The sequence below is a fragment of the Oncorhynchus mykiss genome, chromosome 18 (assembly GCF_013265735.2).
Source record: "Oncorhynchus mykiss isolate Arlee chromosome 18, USDA_OmykA_1.1, whole genome shotgun sequence".
NCBI classification, from domain to species: Eukaryota; Metazoa; Chordata; class Actinopteri; order Salmoniformes; family Salmonidae; genus Oncorhynchus; species Oncorhynchus mykiss.
Window position 1 is genome coordinate 35478220 of NC_048582.1, and position 21592 is coordinate 35499811.

General features: G+C 40.8%; 3 protein-coding genes and 1 long non-coding RNA gene across 24 annotated transcripts in view; 1 reads left to right on the plus strand and 3 right to left on the minus strand.

The window, feature by feature from the left end:
- LOC118941148 overlaps positions 1 to 21592 on the plus strand; it is a 63494-nt gene that overhangs the window by 37077 nt on the left and 4825 nt on the right. Inside the window, exons 8-14 of one of the 12 annotated variants that reach the window (XR_005037440.1) lie at positions 4632 to 4730; positions 5477 to 5518; positions 5805 to 5914; positions 11800 to 11898; positions 12645 to 13082; positions 18955 to 19053; positions 19801 to 20234. This is a non-coding gene — a long non-coding RNA (uncharacterized LOC118941148). Of the gene's footprint in view, positions 1 to 4631; positions 4731 to 5476; positions 5915 to 11799; positions 11899 to 12644; positions 13083 to 18954; positions 19054 to 19800; positions 20235 to 21592 lie in introns of all 12 variants that reach the window. The other 11 variants (XR_005037439.1, XR_005037437.1, XR_005037442.1 and 8 more) reach the window with 11 other exon arrangements.
- Positions 439 to 5116, minus strand: LOC118941139 (serine/arginine-rich splicing factor SR45-like). Of its 5 annotated transcripts, none has more exons than XM_036952585.1 (3): positions 4911 to 5116; positions 3041 to 3130; positions 439 to 2998 (listed from the first exon to the last, which is right to left on the minus strand). In XM_036952585.1, exons 2-3 carry the CDS (start codon positions 3048 to 3050, stop codon positions 1926 to 1928), a joined length of 1083 nt encoding a protein of 360 aa, XP_036808480.1. In that variant the 5' UTR covers positions 3051 to 3130; positions 4911 to 5116; the 3' UTR covers positions 439 to 1925. The 5 variants fall into 5 exon arrangements, with proteins under 5 accessions (XP_036808480.1, XP_036808482.1, XP_036808481.1 ...); XM_036952587.1 differs by having other exon boundaries at positions 439 to 2977; positions 4911 to 5115; XM_036952586.1 differs by lacking the exon at positions 4911 to 5116 and adding an exon at positions 4281 to 4456.
- LOC118941141 (serine/arginine-rich splicing factor SR45-like) lies at positions 7607 to 10298 on the minus strand. 2 transcript variants are annotated; one of them, XM_036952595.1, is made up of 2 exons: positions 10209 to 10298; positions 7607 to 10145 (listed from the first exon to the last, which is right to left on the minus strand). In XM_036952595.1, exons 1-2 carry the CDS (start codon positions 10216 to 10218, stop codon positions 9094 to 9096), a joined length of 1062 nt encoding a protein of 353 aa, XP_036808490.1. In that variant the 5' UTR covers positions 10219 to 10298; the 3' UTR covers positions 7607 to 9093. The 2 variants fall into 2 exon arrangements, with proteins under 2 accessions (XP_036808490.1, XP_036808489.1); XM_036952594.1 differs by having other exon boundaries at positions 7607 to 10166; positions 10209 to 10285.
- Positions 14776 to 21462, minus strand: LOC118941140 (serine/arginine-rich splicing factor SR45-like). 5 transcript variants are annotated; one of them, XM_036952588.1, is made up of 2 exons: positions 21441 to 21462; positions 14776 to 17453 (listed from the first exon to the last, which is right to left on the minus strand). In XM_036952588.1, exon 2 carries the CDS (start codon positions 17371 to 17373, stop codon positions 16270 to 16272), a length of 1104 nt encoding a protein of 367 aa, XP_036808483.1. In that variant the 5' UTR covers positions 17374 to 17453; positions 21441 to 21462; the 3' UTR covers positions 14776 to 16269. The 5 variants fall into 5 exon arrangements, with proteins under 5 accessions (XP_036808483.1, XP_036808486.1, XP_036808487.1 ...); XM_036952591.1 differs by lacking the exon at positions 21441 to 21462 and adding an exon at positions 19234 to 19491; XM_036952592.1 differs by lacking the exon at positions 21441 to 21462 and adding an exon at positions 18546 to 18566.

Sequence of the window (21592 nt, forward strand, 5' to 3'; positions counted from 1 at the left end):
GACTGTAAATTACGCTCTTTTGCTGAAGTTTACTGACACCAGCCATATTCAATGGGGGTTGAGCGCTCATAAATTCATTACACTCAGAGGAGAGTGCTCTGAAATCAGAGTACTGTAGATAGCCAGAACGAATTTACGAAAAGACCCAAATGTCCATTGAGAATGCACAACGACTATACCATTTAGCTAAACTAAGAATGACGGGAATAATCTTGTCAATAAACGCTAGGTAGAGTCGGGGAACTCGGCTGAGAGTCAGACTCTGCAGACGTCAGTATTACTTATGGATTGAGCTCGGTCCAATAAACGGTGTGAACATTCCACCACTGACTTTTTGATCCTGACCAGCCAGGAATAAATGTTTCTATCAAATCTTCCATTTATTCACCACATTCTGCTTTTAAGCTTTACAATAATACAAAATAAAGACAAAGCAAGTCATATTTGAGGTTTTATTGAGATTAAAAAAACATCAAAAACAAAGTTTGACATTTCACTTTATTACATGAAACTTTCTAAATATTTGCTCTCTCTAAAAAAACAGAAATTCACATTACCCTCAAATGAACGTTGGGGAGGTTTCACAGACCTGTTTCTGATCACAGAGATAAATACATAGGTAAAACTTACGGTATGTATCTCTATAGTTCTAACTGCATCTTGAAGAACATTGTATTAATCCAAGCAACAGACCAAGTTGAGAGACCAAGTTGAAAACATGAAACTAACAAGCTTTGGTCACAGGAACATGAATTCATACAAATTATAGATTCTGTTGTGTACCTCAATTACTATTTTTATATTACAGAATTTACGAAGTTGTAATGCAATATGAACTGTTGATATCATGGTCCAGCACATACTTAATTAAATAAACAAATACCAGACTAGATGAAGACATGTTTAACATACAATCTGAACATTTACACACAACATCACCCAGAGTCTGTGAAACCAAGCCATCCACTTCAGATGAAAGCCAAGTGATAAAAAACAAGTAAAAAGAGCTGACATAAAAAGTCTTAAAAAGAACTGTGAGGAGTGATGTTGAGTGAATTACAAGGATGATACTGGCAAACAAAACCATCACAATAGTGAATAACCATACATCTTCTAAGAGAAATCTTAAGGATGATGGATTGGAAGTTTACAGGTACCGTCTTGACTCCACAAGGTAAAGTACGCAATGAACCAAGTGAAAGAAAACAACTATGATTATGGTACAGTCCCAAATGGCACCATATTCCCCTTATAGTGCATTACTTTTGACCAGGGTCCATGGGGCTTTGGTCAAAAGTAGTGCACTTTATAGGTAAAAGGGTGCCATGATAGTGATACTAACAACATCTATATCGAAACAAAGATAGCTAGGACGGGGAAGTTGTTACATTCAAAGCTTTGGCAATTCAGGCAAATAAAATTAGAAGACATTAGCAATTCGAAAACTACAGAGCTTACGGAGAGATAAAAAACAAAAAACAAAATACTTAACTAATTCAATTGATTTAAACCATTTGAGCTTATTTGGACAAATCTGCACAGACCAATACAAGATTAACAAACCTCAATGAGAATATCATCAACTATAGGATGTGTATGGAATTAGAAACTGTATCAATGACAGTACCAGTGAAAAAATCTAAATGGGATAAGTCTGAACAGAATAATACAAGATTAACAACTGTCAATGAAATTGTCTTCACATCATTCAAGCTATAGATGACCAAGGAAGTACAAAAAGTACTTTTCTTTTCCACAAGGTTTCCACGAAGGCATCAAACCATAAAAAATAACAGCAAGAGCAAACAGACACATAGGTTAGTTGAGAAAGCAAGAAAGAGCTGGGTAAGAGATAATAAAATGTTAAAAAAACATCTTACAAGATGCTACTGATACTCGTTCAGTCTGCTCCGCCCAGGTTCCTTTTACTTTACAACCTTTTTGATTGAGCCAGGCTTTCTGCCCCCCCTCTTAGGAACAACCACTTCTTTTTTCTTAATAGCTGCCACTACCTTACCAGGTTTACTAGCCTTGCCATGACCATCGCGTGGTTTAATTTCCTCTTCTTTGTCATCTTCTACTAGAGAAAAGACTTCATCCTCATTTCTCTGTGTATCTTCATTTTCCTCCTCTGAATCATACGCTGTATAATCAGCGTTCACAGACTTTCTCTTGCCTTTTTGCCTCTGGGCTTGGAAGGCAGCTTCATCGAACACATTTGCTTTACCGTTGGAGCGGCGGTAAAGCCTTACTATTGGAGAAACAGTGCAACCCTGTTTGGCTGAGGGTGAACTGTTGGACCTATCCGTCTCTGCTGCTCTCTTGGCTTTGAAGGAGCCTAAGGGGCGGCCACTCTTTCGCGGGGAATCATCTTTAGCGGGGGGCTTTGAAACTTTAGAAGTTGGAGGTGGGTTCGTCTGTAAGTTGGCACCTCTATCTGTTGATGCCTTGAGTGGACGGCCTCTTCTCCGTGGCTCGGCAGAGGTGGGTGTGGCGGGGGGATCCCTGCGGGGATGGATGCGCGGCCTTCCGAGCGGCTTCCACACTCTAGGTTGGCTTTTCAGTATCTTTCTCTCCTCTTCCTCCTCGGGTGACAGGTACTTCCTCGGCCTACCCAATTTTTTTTTTTGCTGAACTTTTTTGGGCCGGCCACGCTCTGCTGAAACAGCATTAGGGTCAACCACTTTACGTGGCCTGCCCCGTGGCTGCTTGTCTAGTACCCTCAGTATCTTAGGTTTCTTGGAGCCTGATCCTTTGGGCCTACCCCTTCCCCTCTTAGGTGGTATGGGGCTGCCATTAGACAAGGCATCGGACTCCTCTTCACTACCAGTGGCATCCATTGCCCCTTCTTTCGACGCCATTGCCCCTTCTTCCGAAGCCGTTGCCCCTTCTTCCGACGCAGTTGCCCCTTCCCCTTCTTCCGACGCCGTTGCCCCTTCATCCGACATTGTTGCCCCTTCATCCGACATTGTTGCCCCTTCATCCGACATTGTTGCCCCTTCATCCGACATTGTTGCCCCTTCTTCCGACATTGTTGCCCCTTCTTTCATCTGTTTTCTTGCAACCTGGCTCCTTTCTTTCCTTCCAGCTCACTTCCTAGGAGGTCTTGTGAACTACTTAGGGCTTCCCACTGTAAAGGTCATATTGAGAAGGTTACAATACAAAACAAAATGTTCTTTGTGCACGCACCCCTTCATAAAACTGGCATACATGGGTACGAGAAGGTGTAGCTAGCATGTCTAGGCTGGACAATAGAATGAGTCAAAATTCCCCCAAGGATGAAACATGGCAAAAGAACGTTAGCTAAGCTGGAACACTAGCATATGAATGGAATTGAACATTCGCAGGGTCTCTTCTGAATGGAGTGACGCTTATAATTCCATTTATGTATCCCTTTTTATTTTACCACTACAATCTGTTCTTAGGACGAAACTGAAAAATAACTTGTGTAGAAAGTAAACATCCGCACCTCGATGGTGCCAAGTGTGAGTATGTCTGCATAACACGGAAGTAGTTCCATGAGTAATGTGTTGTGGTGTACATTTTAACTACCAACGTGGGCATTGCCAACAACAGCGAAGCAGGAGGCGTGACTTAGAACAATGTGAGTAGAACGGTCGGAAGGCGAGTTGGTGCCACGGTGCTCAATATAACTATTAGGAGCGGGAAAAATGCCCCAAAATAAGGCCTGTTTTTTTCGTGATTACTTCAAAACTACGGCAGACAGCTGGGACATATTTGTAATATTATGAAACTGGGCTCCATGGCGGATGCAATGAACTAGTTTTATCAGAAAAAGTATTGTTAAAAATGTAATGTGTCCAGCCTAACGTGTCTTGTAATATGCACATTGTAAACAGAATGTTTACTAATTGCAGTTTCTTCATTTTGTGATAGGTCACGTTGCAATTATGTATATGGAAAGGTGCACAATAAACAAAATATGATATGACAGTCTCCTCCATAAGTAAACTAAAGTTGATGCATTGACGCGACACTGAAATCTAGCTAGCTAGTATCCTGATTCAGTGACTGTTTTGGTTACTAGTAGCTAGTTAGCCAACTTTACCAGATGTTCGAAGTAACATCACATTCATCTTCTACGACCGGGGTGAACTAGCTACCGAAGTAAATTAACTTTAAAGTAAGCTAGCAAACTACGTAGCATACTACGTAGCTAGCTAATTATCTTTACAAAGCTAGCATTAGCTCGATCACTTACGACAGCCCCGGATCTCAAGCAGGCTAAACTAGTTTAATGAAAATAGCACACGCCTCACATTGGTACAATCCTTGCGTAGCTGGTGCTGTCTACACTTCTATCAGATATCGTTTGTCATGAAAGTCGCCAGATGTTTAATCGGCCTTTGTTGTAATTGTTTAGCTAGCTAGCGATTTGAATTTCAACCAGACGTTGTGGCGGGTGAAAGCTGATTTTCTATCGACTAAAGGGGAAGTGGAACAACGTTTTTAATTTCCGCTCCCTGAAATAAATAAGATGTTGTCTATGACCCCTGTTCTTTCACAAGACACTGATGACCCTTGTGGAGAGTTATTTCCTTGAGCAATTATTATAAAATAAAAAAAAGAAGCATAATAGCATCATATCTCTGATTGATTTCCTTTGAAAGCCTGGGAAAACGCTTGGGCTTCTTCTGGATGATCTGGACATGCTACAACACCAAAAGATGAATTACCGCCACCAACTGGACGACGTTGAAAAAAACAAGGTAAAAATAAAACATGATAGGGAAAACAAATCCACCCAAAATAAAACAATAAAAACCACATTGACAAAACCAAAACCCCCAAACACCCACTTCTTCTATCCTTCAAATCCCCATATCTCCCTTCTTCTGACTATCCTAGTTAAATAAAGGTTAAATAATGTATTCATGTTTAATTCTCACCTGAGAGGCTTGTGACAATACTCCATGCAACTCCTCTGCCAAGAAGTCTTTCAGTCCCAGGAAACATTCCGTCGCATCCACAACAATGTCTATTTTCCAGGACTTCCTCTCCACCTTGGCAGTGCCATTAATCACCATAGCTATAAAGGCCACAAAGTCCACCTTCTGTACCTTTAACATATCTGGGTTCTGCCATTGAACGGTAACCCCTGCAGCCTTCAGTGAATGCCTATCCACCACCATGGACTACTCAGGAGCAGCATTTGAACCCTCAACCCTTTTAAATGCCCTAAGTGGGTGGGTCGCGAACAGGTGTCACTGGCGTGAAAAGCAAGCCCCCCACGCATCACGCCAATAGGGTTAACCCACTTGGTGGGAATTGCAAGGTGGCTCATTAGGGAGGATCACTACAGTATAGCTGAGAACTTTTACAGCTTCTGTATAAAATAATATGGCATAGTGAAAATATACAGTATATCAACCACTACTTTTGTTATTTTCGCACAACTTGATTTGCTACCCCTTTATTTTCTCTACCTCTATATTTTGTTCTCATGTCTCCATAGACAGGAAAAAGATTGATGTATGGAGATTAAGGGAGATAAGAGGTATGTGGTAACATGAGTGATGGAAGCAGCCTGAATAAGAAAAATATATACAAATTGTATGTGTGTGTGTGCGCATGTGCATGACCCTGTACGTGCCTCTGTGTGGGATTTGGAGAAAAACAGGGAGAGAGCTTGAGAGACAATCCCAGAGAGACTGTGTGTTGAACCCGCTGCCCCCTAATACCCCTCCCTACCTGCTCCCTGCATGCTTTGCCATGGTTACGAGACAGGGCTCCCAGTTAATGTGTTTTTCAGCAGGGGTGAGCTGGGTACTAATGTGTCTCAGTCTGTCTCCTCAGCAAATGGCACAATCAATATCAACTGTCCCAGGATGCACCACCACTAGCAGAGGGCCAGGAAAACCACCAAGCTCCCTGCAAGGCTGAATAATGTAAGGTGACTGAAATATTCTGCTTTTATAAAATGTTATGCTTTTTTGAAATGAAACAAAATACCTTGCTCTCCTTAAAGATTTTAGAATTAGTTTGTGAGTTAGAGAAAATAAGAGTAATTAGAGACTCATTTTAATTTATTCAATTCATTTGTGTACAATATAGTAGCACAATTTATGGCACAAGAGATTTATTTTTATGTAATTTATTTTTGTTTTCAGCAAATTATTTTGATACGTACCGTCAGGTCCAAAATTATTGGCACACTTGATAAAGATGAGCAAAAAAAGACTATAAAATCAAATTTAAAAATACTGAGCTATTGTATGCTAAAAAACATTGGAAAATTGTTATTTTATTGTTCAGAGAAATACATTTTGTTTAACAAGTAATATATATATTTTTAAAGATAGGGGTCAAAATTGTCATCCCTGTTTTCAATACCTCACCTTGCGAGGATAATGACATTGAGCCTTTTTCTAAAATGTTTTATGAGATTGGAGAACACATCGGGAGGGATCTTAGACCATTCCTCCATTCAGAATCTTTCCAGATCCTTGATATCCTTTGTCTGTGAATATGGACTGCCCTCTTCAATTCAAACCACAGGTTTTCAATGGGGTTCAAGTCAAGAGACTGAGATGGCCATTGCAAAGTATTGGTTTTGTGGTCAATTAATCATTTATTTGTAGATTATGTGTTCTTGGGGTTAGTGTCTTGCTGGAAGAGCCACTTGCAGCCAAGTTTCAGCCTCCTGGCAGAGGCAACCAGAGCTGCGTGCGAATACCCATACTAACATACGTATACTGCACACTTAATGAGTATATACTACATAGTTAATTTTAGTATACTGTACACGAACAGTATGCTTTCAGTTGAGCGTACTGTCTCTTCACTTGTCTACCGGAAGTTGATGCTGTTGCTATGCAACCTCTTGCTAGCTAGTTAGCATAACAAATGACTAGCTAAACATTTTACAACTTTGGGTGTGTTCTTAAATTCAATCTGGAGTGCCAGAGTGCGCTTGTAAATTCAGAGTGTAGTCAGATTGTCTGTTTGTAAATTCAGAGCTTTCATTCTCGGAGCGCACACTGGACACTCCAGCCTTTGGCTTTCTGATCTTCTGGCAGTCAAGCACCCAAGCTAACGTTGGCTAGCTTGCTAGCTACTTCCAGACACAAATGAGACCACTGACCATTTTACTCACCCTAGCAGAGCTGGTTAGGCAGTTTTCCAGAGCGTTGGTGACTGTAACTGTGACTGTAAATTACGCTCTTTTGCTGAAGTTTACTGACACCAGCCATATTCAATGGGGGTTGAGCGCTCATAAATTCATTACACTCAGAGGAGAGTGCTCTGAAATCAGAGTACTGTAGATAGCCAGAACGAATTTACGAAAAGACCCAAATGTCCATTGAGAATGCACAACGACTTTACCATTTAGCTAAACTAAGAATGACGGGAATAATCTTGTCAATAAACGCTAGGTAGAGTCGGGGAACTCGGCTGAGAGTCAGACTCTGCAGACGTCAGTATTACTTATGGATTGAGCTCGGTCCAATAAACGGTGTGAACATTCCACCACTGACTTTTTGATCCTGACCAGCCAGGAATAAATGTTTCTATCAAATCTTCCATTTATTCACCACATTCTGCTTTTAAGCTTTACAATAATACAAAATAAAGACAAAGCAAGTCATATTTGAGGTTTTATTGAGATTAAAAAAACATCAAAAACAAAGTTTGACATTTCACTTTATTACATGAAACTTTCTAAATATTTGCTCTCTCTAAAAAAACAGAAATTCACATTACCCTCAAATGAACGTTGGGGAGGTTTCACAGACCTGTTTCTGATCACAGAGATAAATACATAGGTAAAACTTACGGTATGTATCTCTATAGTTCTAACTGCATCTTGAAGAACATTGTATTAATCCAAGCAACAGACCAAGTTGAGAGACCAAGTTGAAAACATGAAACTAACAAGCTTTGGTCACAGGAACATGAATTCATACAAATTATAGATTCTGTTGTGTACCTCAATTACTATTTTTATATTACAGAATTTACGAAGTTGTAATGCAATATGAACTGTTGATATCATGGTCCAGCACATACTTAATTAAATAAACAAATACCAGACTAGATGAAGACATGTTTAACATACAATCTGAACATTTACACACAACATCACCCAGAGTCTGTGAAACCAAGCCATCCACTTCAGATGAAAGCCAAGTGATAAAAAACAAGTAAAAAGAGCTGACATAAAAAGTCTTAAAAAGAACTGTGAGGAGTGATGTTGAGTGAATTACAAGGATGATACTGGCAAACAAAACCATCACAATAGTGAATAACCATACATCTTCTAAGAGAAATCTTAAGGATGATGGATTGGAAGTTTACAGGTACCGTCTTGACTCCACAAGGTGAAGTACGCAATGAACCAAGTGAAAGAAAACAACTATGATTATGGTACAGTCCCAAATGGCACCATATTCCCCTTATAGTGCATTACTTTTGACCAGGGTCCATGGGGCTTTGGTCAAAAGTAGTGCACTTTATAGGTAAAAGGGTGCCATGATAGTGATACTAACAACATCTATATCGAAACAAAGATAGCTGGGACGGGGAAGTTGTTACATTCAAAGCTTTGGCAATTCAGGCAAATAAAATTAGAAGACATTAGCAATTCGAAAACTACAGAGCTTACGGAGAGATAAAAAACAAAAAACAAAATACTTAACTAATTCAATTGATTTAAACCATTTGAGCTTATTTGGACAAATCTGCACAGACCAATACAAGATTAACAAACCTCAATGAGAATATCATCAACTATAGGATGTGTATGGAATTAGAAACTGTATCAATGACAGTACCAGTGAAAAAATCTAAATGGGATAAGTCTGAACAGAATAATACAAGATTAACAACTGTCAATGAAATTGTCTTCACATCATTCAAGCTATAGATGACCAAGGAAGTACAAAAAGTACTTTTCTTTTCCACAAGGTTTCCACGAAGGCATCAAACCATAAAAAATAACAGCAAGAGCAAACAGACACATAGGTTAGTTGAGAAAGCAAGAAAGAGCTGGGTAAGAGATAATAAAATGTTAAAAAAACATCTTACAAGATGCTACTGATACTCGTTCAGTCTGCTCCGCCCAGGTTCCTTTTACTTTACAACCTTTTTGATTGAGCCAGGCTTTCTGCCCCCCCTCTTAGGAACAACCACTTCTTTTTTCTTAATAGCTGCCACTACCTTACCAGGTTTACTAGCCTTGCCATGACCATCGCGTGGTTTAATTTCCTCTTCTTTGTCATCTTCTACTAGAGAAAAGACTTCATCCTCATTTCTCTGTGTATCTTCATTTTCCTCCTCTGAATCATACGCTGTATAATCAGCGTTCACAGACTTTCTCTTGCCTTTTTGCCTCTGGGCTTGGAAGGCAGCTTCATCGAACACATTTGCTTTACCGTTGGAGCGGCGGTAAAGCCTTACTATTGGAGAAACAGTGCAACCCTGTTTGGCTGAGGGTGAACTGTTGGACCTATCCGTCTCTGCTGCTCTCTTGGCTTTGAAGGAGCCTAAGGGGCGGCCACTCTTTCGCGGGGAATCATCTTTAGCGGGGGGCTTTGAAACTTTAGAAGTTGGAGGTGGGTTCGTCTGTAAGTTGGCACCTCTATCTGTTGATGCCTTGAGTGGACGGCCTCTTCTCCGTGGCTCGGCAGAGGTGGGTGTGGCGGGGGGATCCCTGCGGGGATGGATGCGCGGCCTTCCGAGCGGCTTCCACACTCTAGGTTGGCTTTTCAGTATCTTTCTCTCCTCTTCCTCCTCGGGTGACAGGTACTTCCTCGGCCTACCCAATTTTTTTTTTTGCTGAACTTTTTTGGGCCGGCCACGCTCTGCTGAAACAGCATTAGGGTCAACCACTTTACGTGGCCTGCCCCGTGGCTGCTTGTCTAGTACCCTCAGTATCTTAGGTTTCTTGGAGCCTGATCCTTTGGGCCTACCCCTTCCCCTCTTAGGTGGTATGGGGCTGCCATTAGACAAGGCATCGGACTCCTCTTCACTACCAGTGGCATCCATTGCCCCTTCTTTCGACGCCATTGCCCCTTCTTCCGAAGCCGTTGCCCCTTCTTCCGACGCAGTTGCCCCTTCCCCTTCTTCCGACGCCGTTGCCCCTTCATCCGACATTGTTGCCCCTTCATCCGACATTGTTGCCCCTTCATCCGACATTGTTGCCCCTTCATCCGACATTGTTGCCCCTTCTTCCGACATTGTTGCCCCTTCTTTCATCTGTTTTCTTGCAACCTGGCTCCTTTCTTTCCTTCCAGCTCACTTCCTAGGAGGTCTTGTGAACTACTTAGGGCTTCCCACTGTAAAGGTCATATTGAGAAGGTTACAATACAAAACAAAATGTTCTTTGTGCACGCACCCCTTCATAAAACTGGCATACATGGGTACGAGAAGGTGTAGCTAGCATGTCTAGGCTGGACAATAGAATGAGTCAAAATTCCCCCAAGGATGAAACATGGCAAAAGAACGTTAGCTAAGCTGGAACACTAGCATATGAATGGAATTGAACATTCGCAGGGTCTCTTCTGAATGGAGTGACGCTTATAATTCCATTTATGTATCCCTTTTTATTTTACCACTACAATCTGTTCTTAGGACGAAACTGAAAAATAACTTGTGTAGAAAGTAAACATCCGCACCTCGATGGTGCCAAGTGTGAGTATGTCTGCATAACACGGAAGTAGTTCCATGAGTAATGTGTTGTGGTGTACATTTTAACTACCAACGTGGGCATTGCCAACAACAGCGAAGCAGGAGGCGTGACTTAGAACAATGTGAGTAGAACGGTCGGAAGGCGAGTTGGTGCCACGGTGCTCAATAGAACTATTAGGAGCGGGAAAAATGCCCCAAAATAAGGCCTGTTTTTTTCGTGATTACTTCAAAACTACGGCAGACAGCTGGGACATATTTGTAATATTATGAAACTGGGCTCCATGGCGGATGCAATGAACTAGTTTTATCAGAAAAAGTATTGTTAAAAATGGAATGTGTCCAGCCTAACGTGTCTTGTAATATGCACATTGTAAACAGATTGTTTACTAATTGCAGTTTCTTCATTTTGTGATAGGTCACGTTGCAATTATGTATATGGAAAGGTGCACAATAAACAAAATATGATATGACAGTCTCCTCCATAAGTAAACTAAAGTTGATGCATTGACGCGACACTGAAATCTAGCTAGCTAGTATCCTGATTCAGTGACTGTTTTGGTTACTAGTAGCTAGTTAGCCAACTTTACCAGATGTTCGAAGTAACATCACATTCATCTTCTACGACCGGGGTGAACTAGCTACCGAAGTAAATTAACTTTAAAGTAAGCTAGCAAACTACGTAGCATACTACGTAGCTAGCTAATTATCTTTACAAAGCTAGCATTAGCTCGATCACTTACGACAGCCCCGGATCTCAAGCAGGCTAAACTAGTTTAATGAAAATAGCACACGCCTCACATTGGTACAATCCTTGCGTAGCTGGTGCTGTCTACACTTCTATCAGATATCGTTTGTCATGAAAGTCGCCAGATGTTTAATCGGCCTTTGTTGTAATTGTTTAGCTAGCTAGCGATTTGAATTTCAACCAGACGTTGTGGCGGGTGAAAGCTGATTTTCTATCGACTAAAGGGGAAGTGGAACAACGTTTTTAATTTCCGCTCCCTGAAATAAATAAGATGTTGTCTATGACCCCTGTTCTTTCACAAGACACTGATGACCCTTGTGGAGAGTTATTTCCTTGAGCAATTATTATAAAATAAAAAAAAGAAGCATAATAGCATCATATCTCTGATTGATTTCCTTTGAAAGCCTGGGAAAACGCTTGGGCTTCTTCTGGATGATCTGGACATGCTACAACACCAAAAGATGAATTACCGCCACCAACTGGACGACGTTGAAAAAAACAAGGTAAAAATAAAACATGATAGGGAAAACAAATCCACCCAAAATAAAACAATAAAAACCACATTGACAAAACCAAAACCCCCAAACACCCACTTCTTCTATCCTTCAAATCCCCATATCTCCCTTCTTCTGACTATCCTAGTTAAATAAAGGTTAAATAATGTATTCATGTTTAATTCTCACCTGAGAGGCTTGTGACAATACTCCATGCAACTCCTCTGCCAAGAAGTCTTTCAGTCCCAGGAAACATTCCGTCGCATCCACAACAATGTCTATTTTCCAGGACTTCCTCTCCACCTTGGCAGTGCCATTAATCACCATAGCTATAAAGGCCACAAAGTCCACCTTCTGTACCTTTAACATATCTGGGTTCTGCCATTGAACGGTAACCCCTGCAGCCTTCAGTGAATGCCTATCCACCACCATGGACTACTCAGGAGCAGCATTTGAACCCTCAACCCTTTTAAATGCCCTAAGTGGGTGGGTCGCGAACAGGTGTCACTGGCGTGAAAAGCAAGCCCCCCACGCATCACGCCAATAGGGTTAACCCACTTGGTGGGAATTGCAAGGTGGCTCATTAGGGAGGATCACTACAGTATAGCTGAGAACTTTTACAGCTTCTGTATAAAATAATATGGCATAGTGAAAATATACAGTATATCAACCACTACTTTTGTTATTTTCGCACAACTTGATTTGCTACCCCTTTATTTTCTCTACCTCTATATTTTGTTCTCATGTCTCCATAGACAGGAAAAAGATTGATGTATGGAGATTAAGGGAGATAAGAGGTATGTGGTAACATGAGTGATGGAAGCAGCCTGAATAAGAAAAATATATACAAATTGTATGTGTGTGTGTGCGCATGTGCATGACCCTGTACGTGCCTCTGTGTGGGATTTGGAGAAAAACAGGGAGAGAGCTTGAGAGACAATCCCAGAGAGACTGTGTGTTGAACCCGCTGCCCCCTAATACCCCTCCCTACCTGCTCCCTGCATGCTTTGCCATGGTTACGAGACAGGGCTCCCAGTTAATGTGTTTTTCAGCAGGGGTGAGCTGGGTACTAATGTGTCTCAGTCTGTCTCCTCAGCAAATGGCACAATCAATATCAACTGTCCCAGGATGCACCACCACTAGCAGAGGGCCAGGAAAACCACCAAGCTCCCTGCAAGGCTGAATAATGTAAGGTGACTGAAATATTCTGCTTTTATAAAATGTTATGCTTTTTTGAAATGAAACAAAATACCTTGCTCTCCTTAAAGATTTTAGAATTAGTTTGTGAGTTAGAGAAAATAAGAGTAATTAGAGACTCATTTTAATTTATTCAATTCATTTGTGTACAATATAGTAGCACAATTTATGGCACAAGAGATTTATTTTTATGTAATTTATTTTTGTTTTCAGTAAATTATTTTGATACGTACCGTCAGGTCCAAAATTATTGGCACACTTGATAAAGATGAGCAAAAAAAAGACTATAAAATCAAATTTAAAAATACTGAGCTATTGTATGCTAAAAAACATTGGAAAATTGTTATTTTATTGTTCAGAGAAATACATTTTGTTTAACAAGTAATATATATATTTTTAAAGATAGGGGTCAAAATTATTGTCATCCCTGTTTTCAATACCTCACCTTGCGAGGATAATGACACTGAGCCTTTTTCTAAAATGTTTTATGAGATTGGAGAACACATCGGGAGGGATCTTAGACCATTCCTCCATTCAGAATCTTTCCAGATCCTTGATATCCTTTGTCTGTGAATATGGACTGCCCTCTTCAATTCAAACCACAGGTTTTCAATGGGGTTCAAGTCAAGAGACTGAGATGGCCATTGCAAAGTATTGGTTTTGTGGTCAATTAATCATTTATTTGTAGATTATGTGTTCTTGGGGTTAGTGTCTTGCTGGAAGAGCCACTTGCAGCCAAGTTTCAGCCTCCTGGCAGAGGCAACCAGAGCTGCGTGCGAATACCCATACTAACATACGTATACTGCACACTTAATGAGTATATACTACATAGTTAATTTTAATATACTGTACACGAACAGTATGCTTTCAGTTGAGCGTACTGTCTCTTCACTTGTCTACCGGAAGTTGATGCTGTTGCTATGCAACCTCTTGCTAGCTAGTTAGCATAACAAATGACTAGCTAAACATTTTACAACTTTGGGTGTGTTCTTAAATTCAATCTGGAGTGCCAGAGTGCGCTTGTAAATTCAGAGTGTAGTCAGATTGTCTGTTTGTAAATTCAGAGCTTTCATTCTCGGAGCGCACACTGGACACTCCAGCCTTTGGCTTTCTGATCTTCTGGCAGTCAAGCACCCAAGCTAACGTTGGCTAGCTTGCTAGCTACTTCCAGACACAAATGAGACCACTGACCATTTTACTCACCCTAGCAGAGCTGGTTAGGCAGTTTTCCAGAGCGTTGGTGACTGTAACTGTGACTGTAAATTACGCTCTTTTGCTGAAGTTTACTGACACCAGCCATATTCAATGGGGGTTGAGCGCTCATAAATTCATTACACTCAGAGGAGAGTGCTCTGAAATCAGAGTACTGTAGATAGCCAGAGCGAATTTACGAAAAGACCCAAATGTCCATTGAGAATGCACAACGACTATACCATTTAGCTAAACTAAGAATGGCGGGAATAATCTTGTCAATAAACGCTGGGTAGAGTCGGGGAACTCGGCTGAGAGTCAGACTCTGCAGACGTCAGTATTACTTATGGATTGAGCTCGGTCCAATAAACGGTGTGAACATTCCACCACTGACTTTTTGATCCTGACCAGCCAGGAATAAATGTTTCTATCAAATCTTCCATTTATTCACCACATTCTGCTTTTAAGCTTTACAATAATACAAAATAAAGACAAAGCAAGTCATATTTGAGGTTTTATTGAGATTAAAAAAACATCAAAAACAAAGTTTGACATTTCACTTTATTACATGAAACTTTCTAAATATTTGCTCTCTCTAAAAAAACAGAAATTCACATTACCCTCAAATGAACGTTGGGGAGGTTTCACAGACCTGTTTCTGATCACAGAGATAAATACATAGGTAAAACTTATGGTATGTATCTCTATAGTTCTAACTGCATCTTGAAGAACATTGTATTAATCCAAGCAACAGACCAAGTTGAGAGACCAAGTTGAAAACATGAAACTAACAAGCTTTGGTCACAGGAACATGAATTCATACAAATGATAGATTCTGTTGTGTACCTCAATTACTATTTTTATATTACAGAATTTACGAAGTTGTAATGCAATATGAACTGTTGATATCATGGTCCAGCACATACTTAATTAAATAAACAAATACCAGACTAGATGAAGACATGTTTAACATACAATCTGAACATTTACACACAACATCACCCAGAGTCTGTGAAACCAAGCCATCCACTTCAGATGAAAGCCAAGTGATAAAAAACAAGTAAAAAGAGCTGACATAAAAAGTCTTAAAAAGAACTGTGAGGAGTGATGTTGAGTGAATTACAAGGATGATACTGGCAAACAAAACCATCACAATAGTGAATAACCATACATCTTCTAAGAGAAATCTTAAGGATGATGGATTGGAAGTTTACAGGTACCGTCTTGACTCCACAAGGTGAAGTATGCAATGAACCAAGTGAAAGAAAACAACTATGATTATGGTACAGTCCCAAATGGCACCATATTCCCCTTATAGTGCATTACTTTTGACCAGGGTCCATGGGGCTTTGGTCAAAAGTAGTGCACTTTATAGGTAAAAGGGTGCCATGATAGTGATACTAACAACATCTATATCGAAACAAAGATAGCTGGGACGGGGAAGTTGTTACATTCAAAGCTTTGGCAATTCAGGCAAATAAAATTAGAAGACATTAGCAATTCGAAAACTACAGAGAGATAAAGAGGAGAGATAAAAAACAAAAAACAAAATACTTAACTAATTCAATTGATTTAAACCATTTGAGCTTATTTGGACAAATCTGCACAGACCAATACAAGATTAACAAACCTCAATGAGAATATCATCAACTATAGGATGTGTATGGAATTAGAAACTGTATCAATGACAGTACCAGTGAAAAAATCTAAATGGGATAAGTCTGAACAGAATAATACAAGATTAACAACTGTCAATGAAATTGTCTTCACATCATTCAAGCTATAGATGACCAAGGAAGTACAAAAAGTACTTTTCTTTTCCACAAGGTTTCCACGAAGGCATCAAACCATAAAAAATAACAGCAAGAGCAAACAGACACATAGGTTAGTTGAGAAAGCAAGAAAGAGCTGGGTAAGAGATAATAAAATGTTAAAAAAACATCTTACAAGATGCTACTGATACTCGTTCAGTCTGCTCCGCCCAGGTTCCTTTTACTTTACAACCTTTTTGATTGAGCCAGGCTTTCTGCCCCCCCTCTTAGGAACAACCACTTCTTTTTTCTTAATAGCTGCCACTACCTTACCAGGTTTACTAGCCTTGCCATGACCATCGCGTGGTTTAATTTCCTCTTCTTTGTCATCTTCTACTAGAGAAAAGACTTCATCCTCATTTCTCTGTGTATCTTCATTTTCCTCCTCTGAATCATACGCTGTATAATCAGCGTTCACAGACTTTCTCTTGCCTTTTTGCCTCTGGGCTTGGAAGGCAGCTTCATCGAACACATTTGCTTTACTGTTGGAGCGGCGGTAAAGCCTTACTATTGGAGAAACAGTGCAACCCTGTTTGGCTGAGGGTGAACTGTTGGACCTATCCGTCTCTGCTGCTCTCTTGGCTTTGAAGGAGCCTAAGGGGCGGCCACTCTTTCGCGGGGAATCATCTTTAGCGGGGGGCTTTGAAACTTTAGAAGTTGGAGGTGGGTTCGTCTGTAAGTTGGCACCTCTATCTGTTGATGCCTTGAGTGGACGGCCTCTTCTCCGTGGCTCGGCAGAGGTGGGTGTGGCGGGGGGATCCCTGCGGGGATGGATGCGCGGCCTTCCGAGCGGCTTCCACACTCTAGGTTGGCTTTTCAGTATCTTTCTCTCCTCTTCCTCCTCGGGTGACAGGTACTTCCTCGGCCTACCCAATTTTTTTTTTTGCTGAACTTTTTTGGGCCGGCCACGCTCTGCTGAAACAGCATTAGGGTCAACCACTTTACGTGGCCTGCCCCGTGGCTGCTTGTCTAGTACCCTCAGTATCTTAGGTTTCTTGGAGCCTGATCCTTTGGGCCTACCCCTTCCCCTCTTAGGTGGTATGGGGCTGCCATTAGACAAGGCATCGGACTCCTCTTCACTACCAGTGGCATCCATTGCCCCTTCTTTCGACGCCATTGCCCCTTCTTCCGAAGCCGTTGCCCCTTCTTCCGACGCAGTTGCCCCTTCCCCTTCTTCCGACGCCGTTGCCCCTTCATCCGACATTGTTGCCCCTTCATCCGACATTGTTGCCCCTTCATCCGACATTGTTGCCCCTTCATCCGACATTGTTGCCCCTTCTTTCATCTGTTTTCTTGCAACCTGGCTCCTTTCTTTCCTTCCAGCTCACTTCCTAGGAGGTCTTGTGAACTACTTAGGGCTTCCCACTGTAAAGGTCATATTGAGAAGGTTACAATACAAAACAAAATGTTCTTTGTGCACGCACCCCTTCATAAAACTGGCATACATGGGTACGAGAAAGTGTAGCTAGCATGTCTAGGCTGGACAATAGAATGAGTCAAAATTCCCCCAAGGATGAAACATGGCAAAAGAACGTTAGCTAAGCTGGAACACTAGCATATGAATGGAATTGAACATTCGCAGGGTCTCTTCTGAATGGAGTGACGCTTATAATTCCATTTATGTATCCCTTTTTATTTTACCACTACAATCTGTTCTTAGGACGAAACTGAAAAATAACTTGTGTAGAAAGTAAACATCCGCACCTCGATGGTGCCAAGTGTGAGTATGTCTGCATAACACGGAAGTAGTTCCATGAGTAATGTGTTGTGGTGTACATTTTAACTACCAACGTGGGCATTGCCAACAACAGCGAAGCAGGAGGCGTGACTTAGAACAATGTGAGTAGAACGGTCGGAAGGCGAGTTGGTGCCACGGTGCTCAATATAACTATTAGGAGCGGGAAAAATGCCCCAAAATAAAGCCTGTTTTTTTCGTGATTACTTCAAAACTACGGCAGACAGCTGGGACATATTTGTAATATTATGAAACTGGGCTCCATGGCGGATGCAATGAACTAGTTTTATCAGAAAAAGTATTGTTAAAAATGTAATGTGTCCAGCCTAACGTGTCTTGTAATATGCACATTGTAAACAGATTGTTTACTAATTGCAGTTTCTTCATTTTGTGATAGGTCACGTTGCAATTATGTATATGGAAAGGTGCACAATAAACAAAATATGATATGACAGTCTCCTCCATAAGTAAACTAAAGTTGATGCATTGACGCGACACTGAAATCTAGCTAGCTAGTATCCTGATTCAGTGACTGTTTTGGTTACTAGTAGCTAGTTAGCCAACTTTACCAGATGTTCGAAGTAACATCACATTCATCTTCTACGACCGGGGTGAACTAGCTACCGAAGTAAATTAACTTTAAAGTAAGCTAGCAAACTACGTAGCATACTACGTAGCTAGCTAATTATCTTTACAAAGCTAGCATTAGCTCGATCACTTACGACAGCCCCGGATCTCAAGCAGGCTAAACTAGTTTAATGAAAATAGCACACGCCTCACATTGGTACAATCCTTGCGTAGCTGGTGCTGTCTACACTTCTATCAGATATCGTTTGTCATGAAAGTCGCCAGATGTTTAATCGGCCTTTGTTGTAATTGTTTAGCTAGCTAGCGATTTGAATTTCAACCAGACGTTGTGGCGGGTGAAAGCTGATTTTCTATCGACTAAAGGGGAAGTGGAACAACGTTTTTAATTTCCGCTCCCTGAAATAAATAAGATGTTGTCTATGACCCCTGTTCTTTCACAAGACACTGATGACCCTTGTGGAGAGTTATTTCCTTGAGCAATTATTATAAAATAAAAAAAAGAAGCATAATAGCATCATATCTCTGATTGATTTCCTTTGAAAGCCTGGGAAAACGCTTGGGCTTCTTCTGGATGATCTGGACATGCTACAACACCAAAAGATGAATTACCGCCACCAACTGGACGACGTTGAAAAAAACAAGGTAAAAATAAAACATGATAGGGAAAACAAATCCACCCAAAATAAAACAATAAAAACCACATTGACAAAACCAAAACCCCCAAACACCCACTTCTTCTATCCTTCAAATCCCCATATCTCCCTTCTTCTGACTATCCTAGTTAAATAAAGGTTAAATAATGTATTCATGTTTAATTCTCACCTGAGAGGCTTGTGACAATACTCCATGCAACTCCTCTGCCAAGAAGTCTTTCAGTCCCAGGAAACATTCCGTCGCATCCACAACAATGTCTATTTTCCAGGACTTCCTCTCCACCTTGGCAGTGCCATTAATCACCATAGCTATAAAGGCCACAAAGTCCACCTTCTGTACCTTTAACATATCTGGGTTCTGCCATTGAACGGTAACCCCTGCAGCCTTCAGTGAATGCCTATCCACCACCATGGACTACTCAGGAGCAGCATTTGAACCCTCAACCCTTTTAAAATGCCCTAAGTGGGTGGGTCGCGAACAGGTGTCACTGGCGTGAAAAGCAAGCCCCCCACGCATCACGCCAATAGGGTTAACCCACTTGGTGGGAATTGCAAGGTGGCTCATTAGGGAGGATCACTACAGTATAGCTGAGAACTTTTACAGCTTCTGTATAAAATAATATGGCATAGTGAAAATATACAGTATATCAACCACTACTTTTGTTATTTTCGCACAACTTGATTTGCTACCCCTTTATTTTCTCTACCTCTATATTTTGTTCTCATGTCTCCATAGACAGGAAAAAGATTGATGTATGGAGATTAAGGGAGATAAGAGGTATGTGGTAACATGAGTGATGGAAGCAGCCTGAATAAGAAAAATATATACAAATTGTATGTGTGTGTGTGCGCATGTGCATGACCCTGTACGTGCCTCTGTGTGGGATTTGGAGAAAAACAGGGAGAGAGCTTGAGAGACAATCCCAGAGAGACTGTGTGTTGAACCCGCTGCCCCCTAATACCCCTACCTGCTCCCTGCATGCTTTGCCATGGTTACGAGACAGGGCTCCCAGTTAATGTGTTTTTCAGCAGGGGTGAGCTGGGTACTAATGTGTCTCAGTCTGTCTCCTCAGCAAATGGCACAATCAATATCAACTGTCCCAGGATGCACCACCACTAGCAGAGGGCCAGGAAAACCACCAAGCTCCCTGCAAGGCTGAATAATGTAAGGTGACTGAAATATTCTGCTTTTATAAAATGTTATGCTTTTTTGAAATGAAACAAAATACCTTGCTCTCCTTAAAGATTTTAGAATTAGTTTGTGAGTTAGAGAAAATAAGAGTAATTAGAGACTCATTTTAATTTATTCAATTCATTTGTGTACAATATAGTAGCACAATTTATGGCACAAGAGATTTATTTTTATGTAATTTATTTTTGTTTTCAGTAAATTATTTTGATACGTACCGTCAGGTCCAAAATTATTGGCACACTTGATAAAGATGAGCAAAAAAAGACTATAAAATCAAATTTAAAAATACTGAGCTATTGTATGCTAAAAAACATTGGAAAATTGTTATTTTATTGTTCAGAGAAATACATTTTGTTTAACAAGTAATATATATATTTTTAAAGATAGGGGTCAAAATTATTGTCATCCCTGTTTTCAATACCTCACCTTGCGAGGATAATGACACTGAGCCTTTTTCTAAAATGTTTTATGAGATTGGAGAACACATCGGGAGGGATCTTAGACCATTCCTCCATTCAGAATCTTTCCAGATCCTTGATATCCTTTGTCTGTGAATATGGACTGCCCTCTTCAATTCAAACCACAGGTTTTCAATGGGGTTCAAGTCAAGAGACTGAGATGGCCATTGCAAAGTATTGGTTTTGTGGTCAATTAATCATTTATTTGTAGATTATGTGTTCTTGGGGTTAGTGTCTTGCTGGAAGAGCCACTTGCAGCCAAGTTTCAGCCTCCTGGCAGAGGCAACCAGAGCTGCGTGCGAATACCCATACTAACATACGTATACTGCACACTTAATGAGTATATACTACATAGTTAATTTTAATATACTGTACACGAACAGTATGCTTTCAGTTGAGCGTACTGTCTCTTCACTTGTCTACCGGAAGTTGATGCTGTTGCTATGCAACCTCTTGCTAGCTAGTTAGCATAACAAATGACTAGCTAAACATTTTACAACTTTGGGTGTGTTCTTAAATTCAATCTGGAGTGCCAGAGTGCGCTTGTAAATTCAGAGTGTAGTCAGATTGTCTGTTTGTAAATTCAGAGCTTTCATTCTCGGAGCGCACACTGGACACTCCAGCCTTTGGCTTTCTGATCTTCTGGCAGTCAAGCACCCAAGCTAACGTTGGCTAGCTTGCTAGCTACTTCCAGACACAAATGAGACCACTGACCATTTTACTCACCCTAGCAGAGCTGGTTAGGCAGTTTTCCAGAGCGTTGGTGACTGTAACTGTGACTGTAAATTACGCTCTTTTGCTGAAGTTTACTGACACCAGCCATATTCAATGGGGGTTGAGCGCTCATACATTCATTACACTCAGAGGAGAGTGCTCTG

Excerpts from the sequence above, each read along its gene's own strand:
- LOC118941140 (XM_036952588.1), bottom strand. The coding sequence starts at position 17,373 with ATGAAAGAAGGGGCAACAATGTCGGATGAAGGGGCAACAATGTCGGAT.
- LOC118941139 (XM_036952583.1), bottom strand. The coding sequence starts at position 3,050 with ATGAAAGAAGGGGCAACAATGTCGGAAGAAGGGGCAACAATGTCGGAT.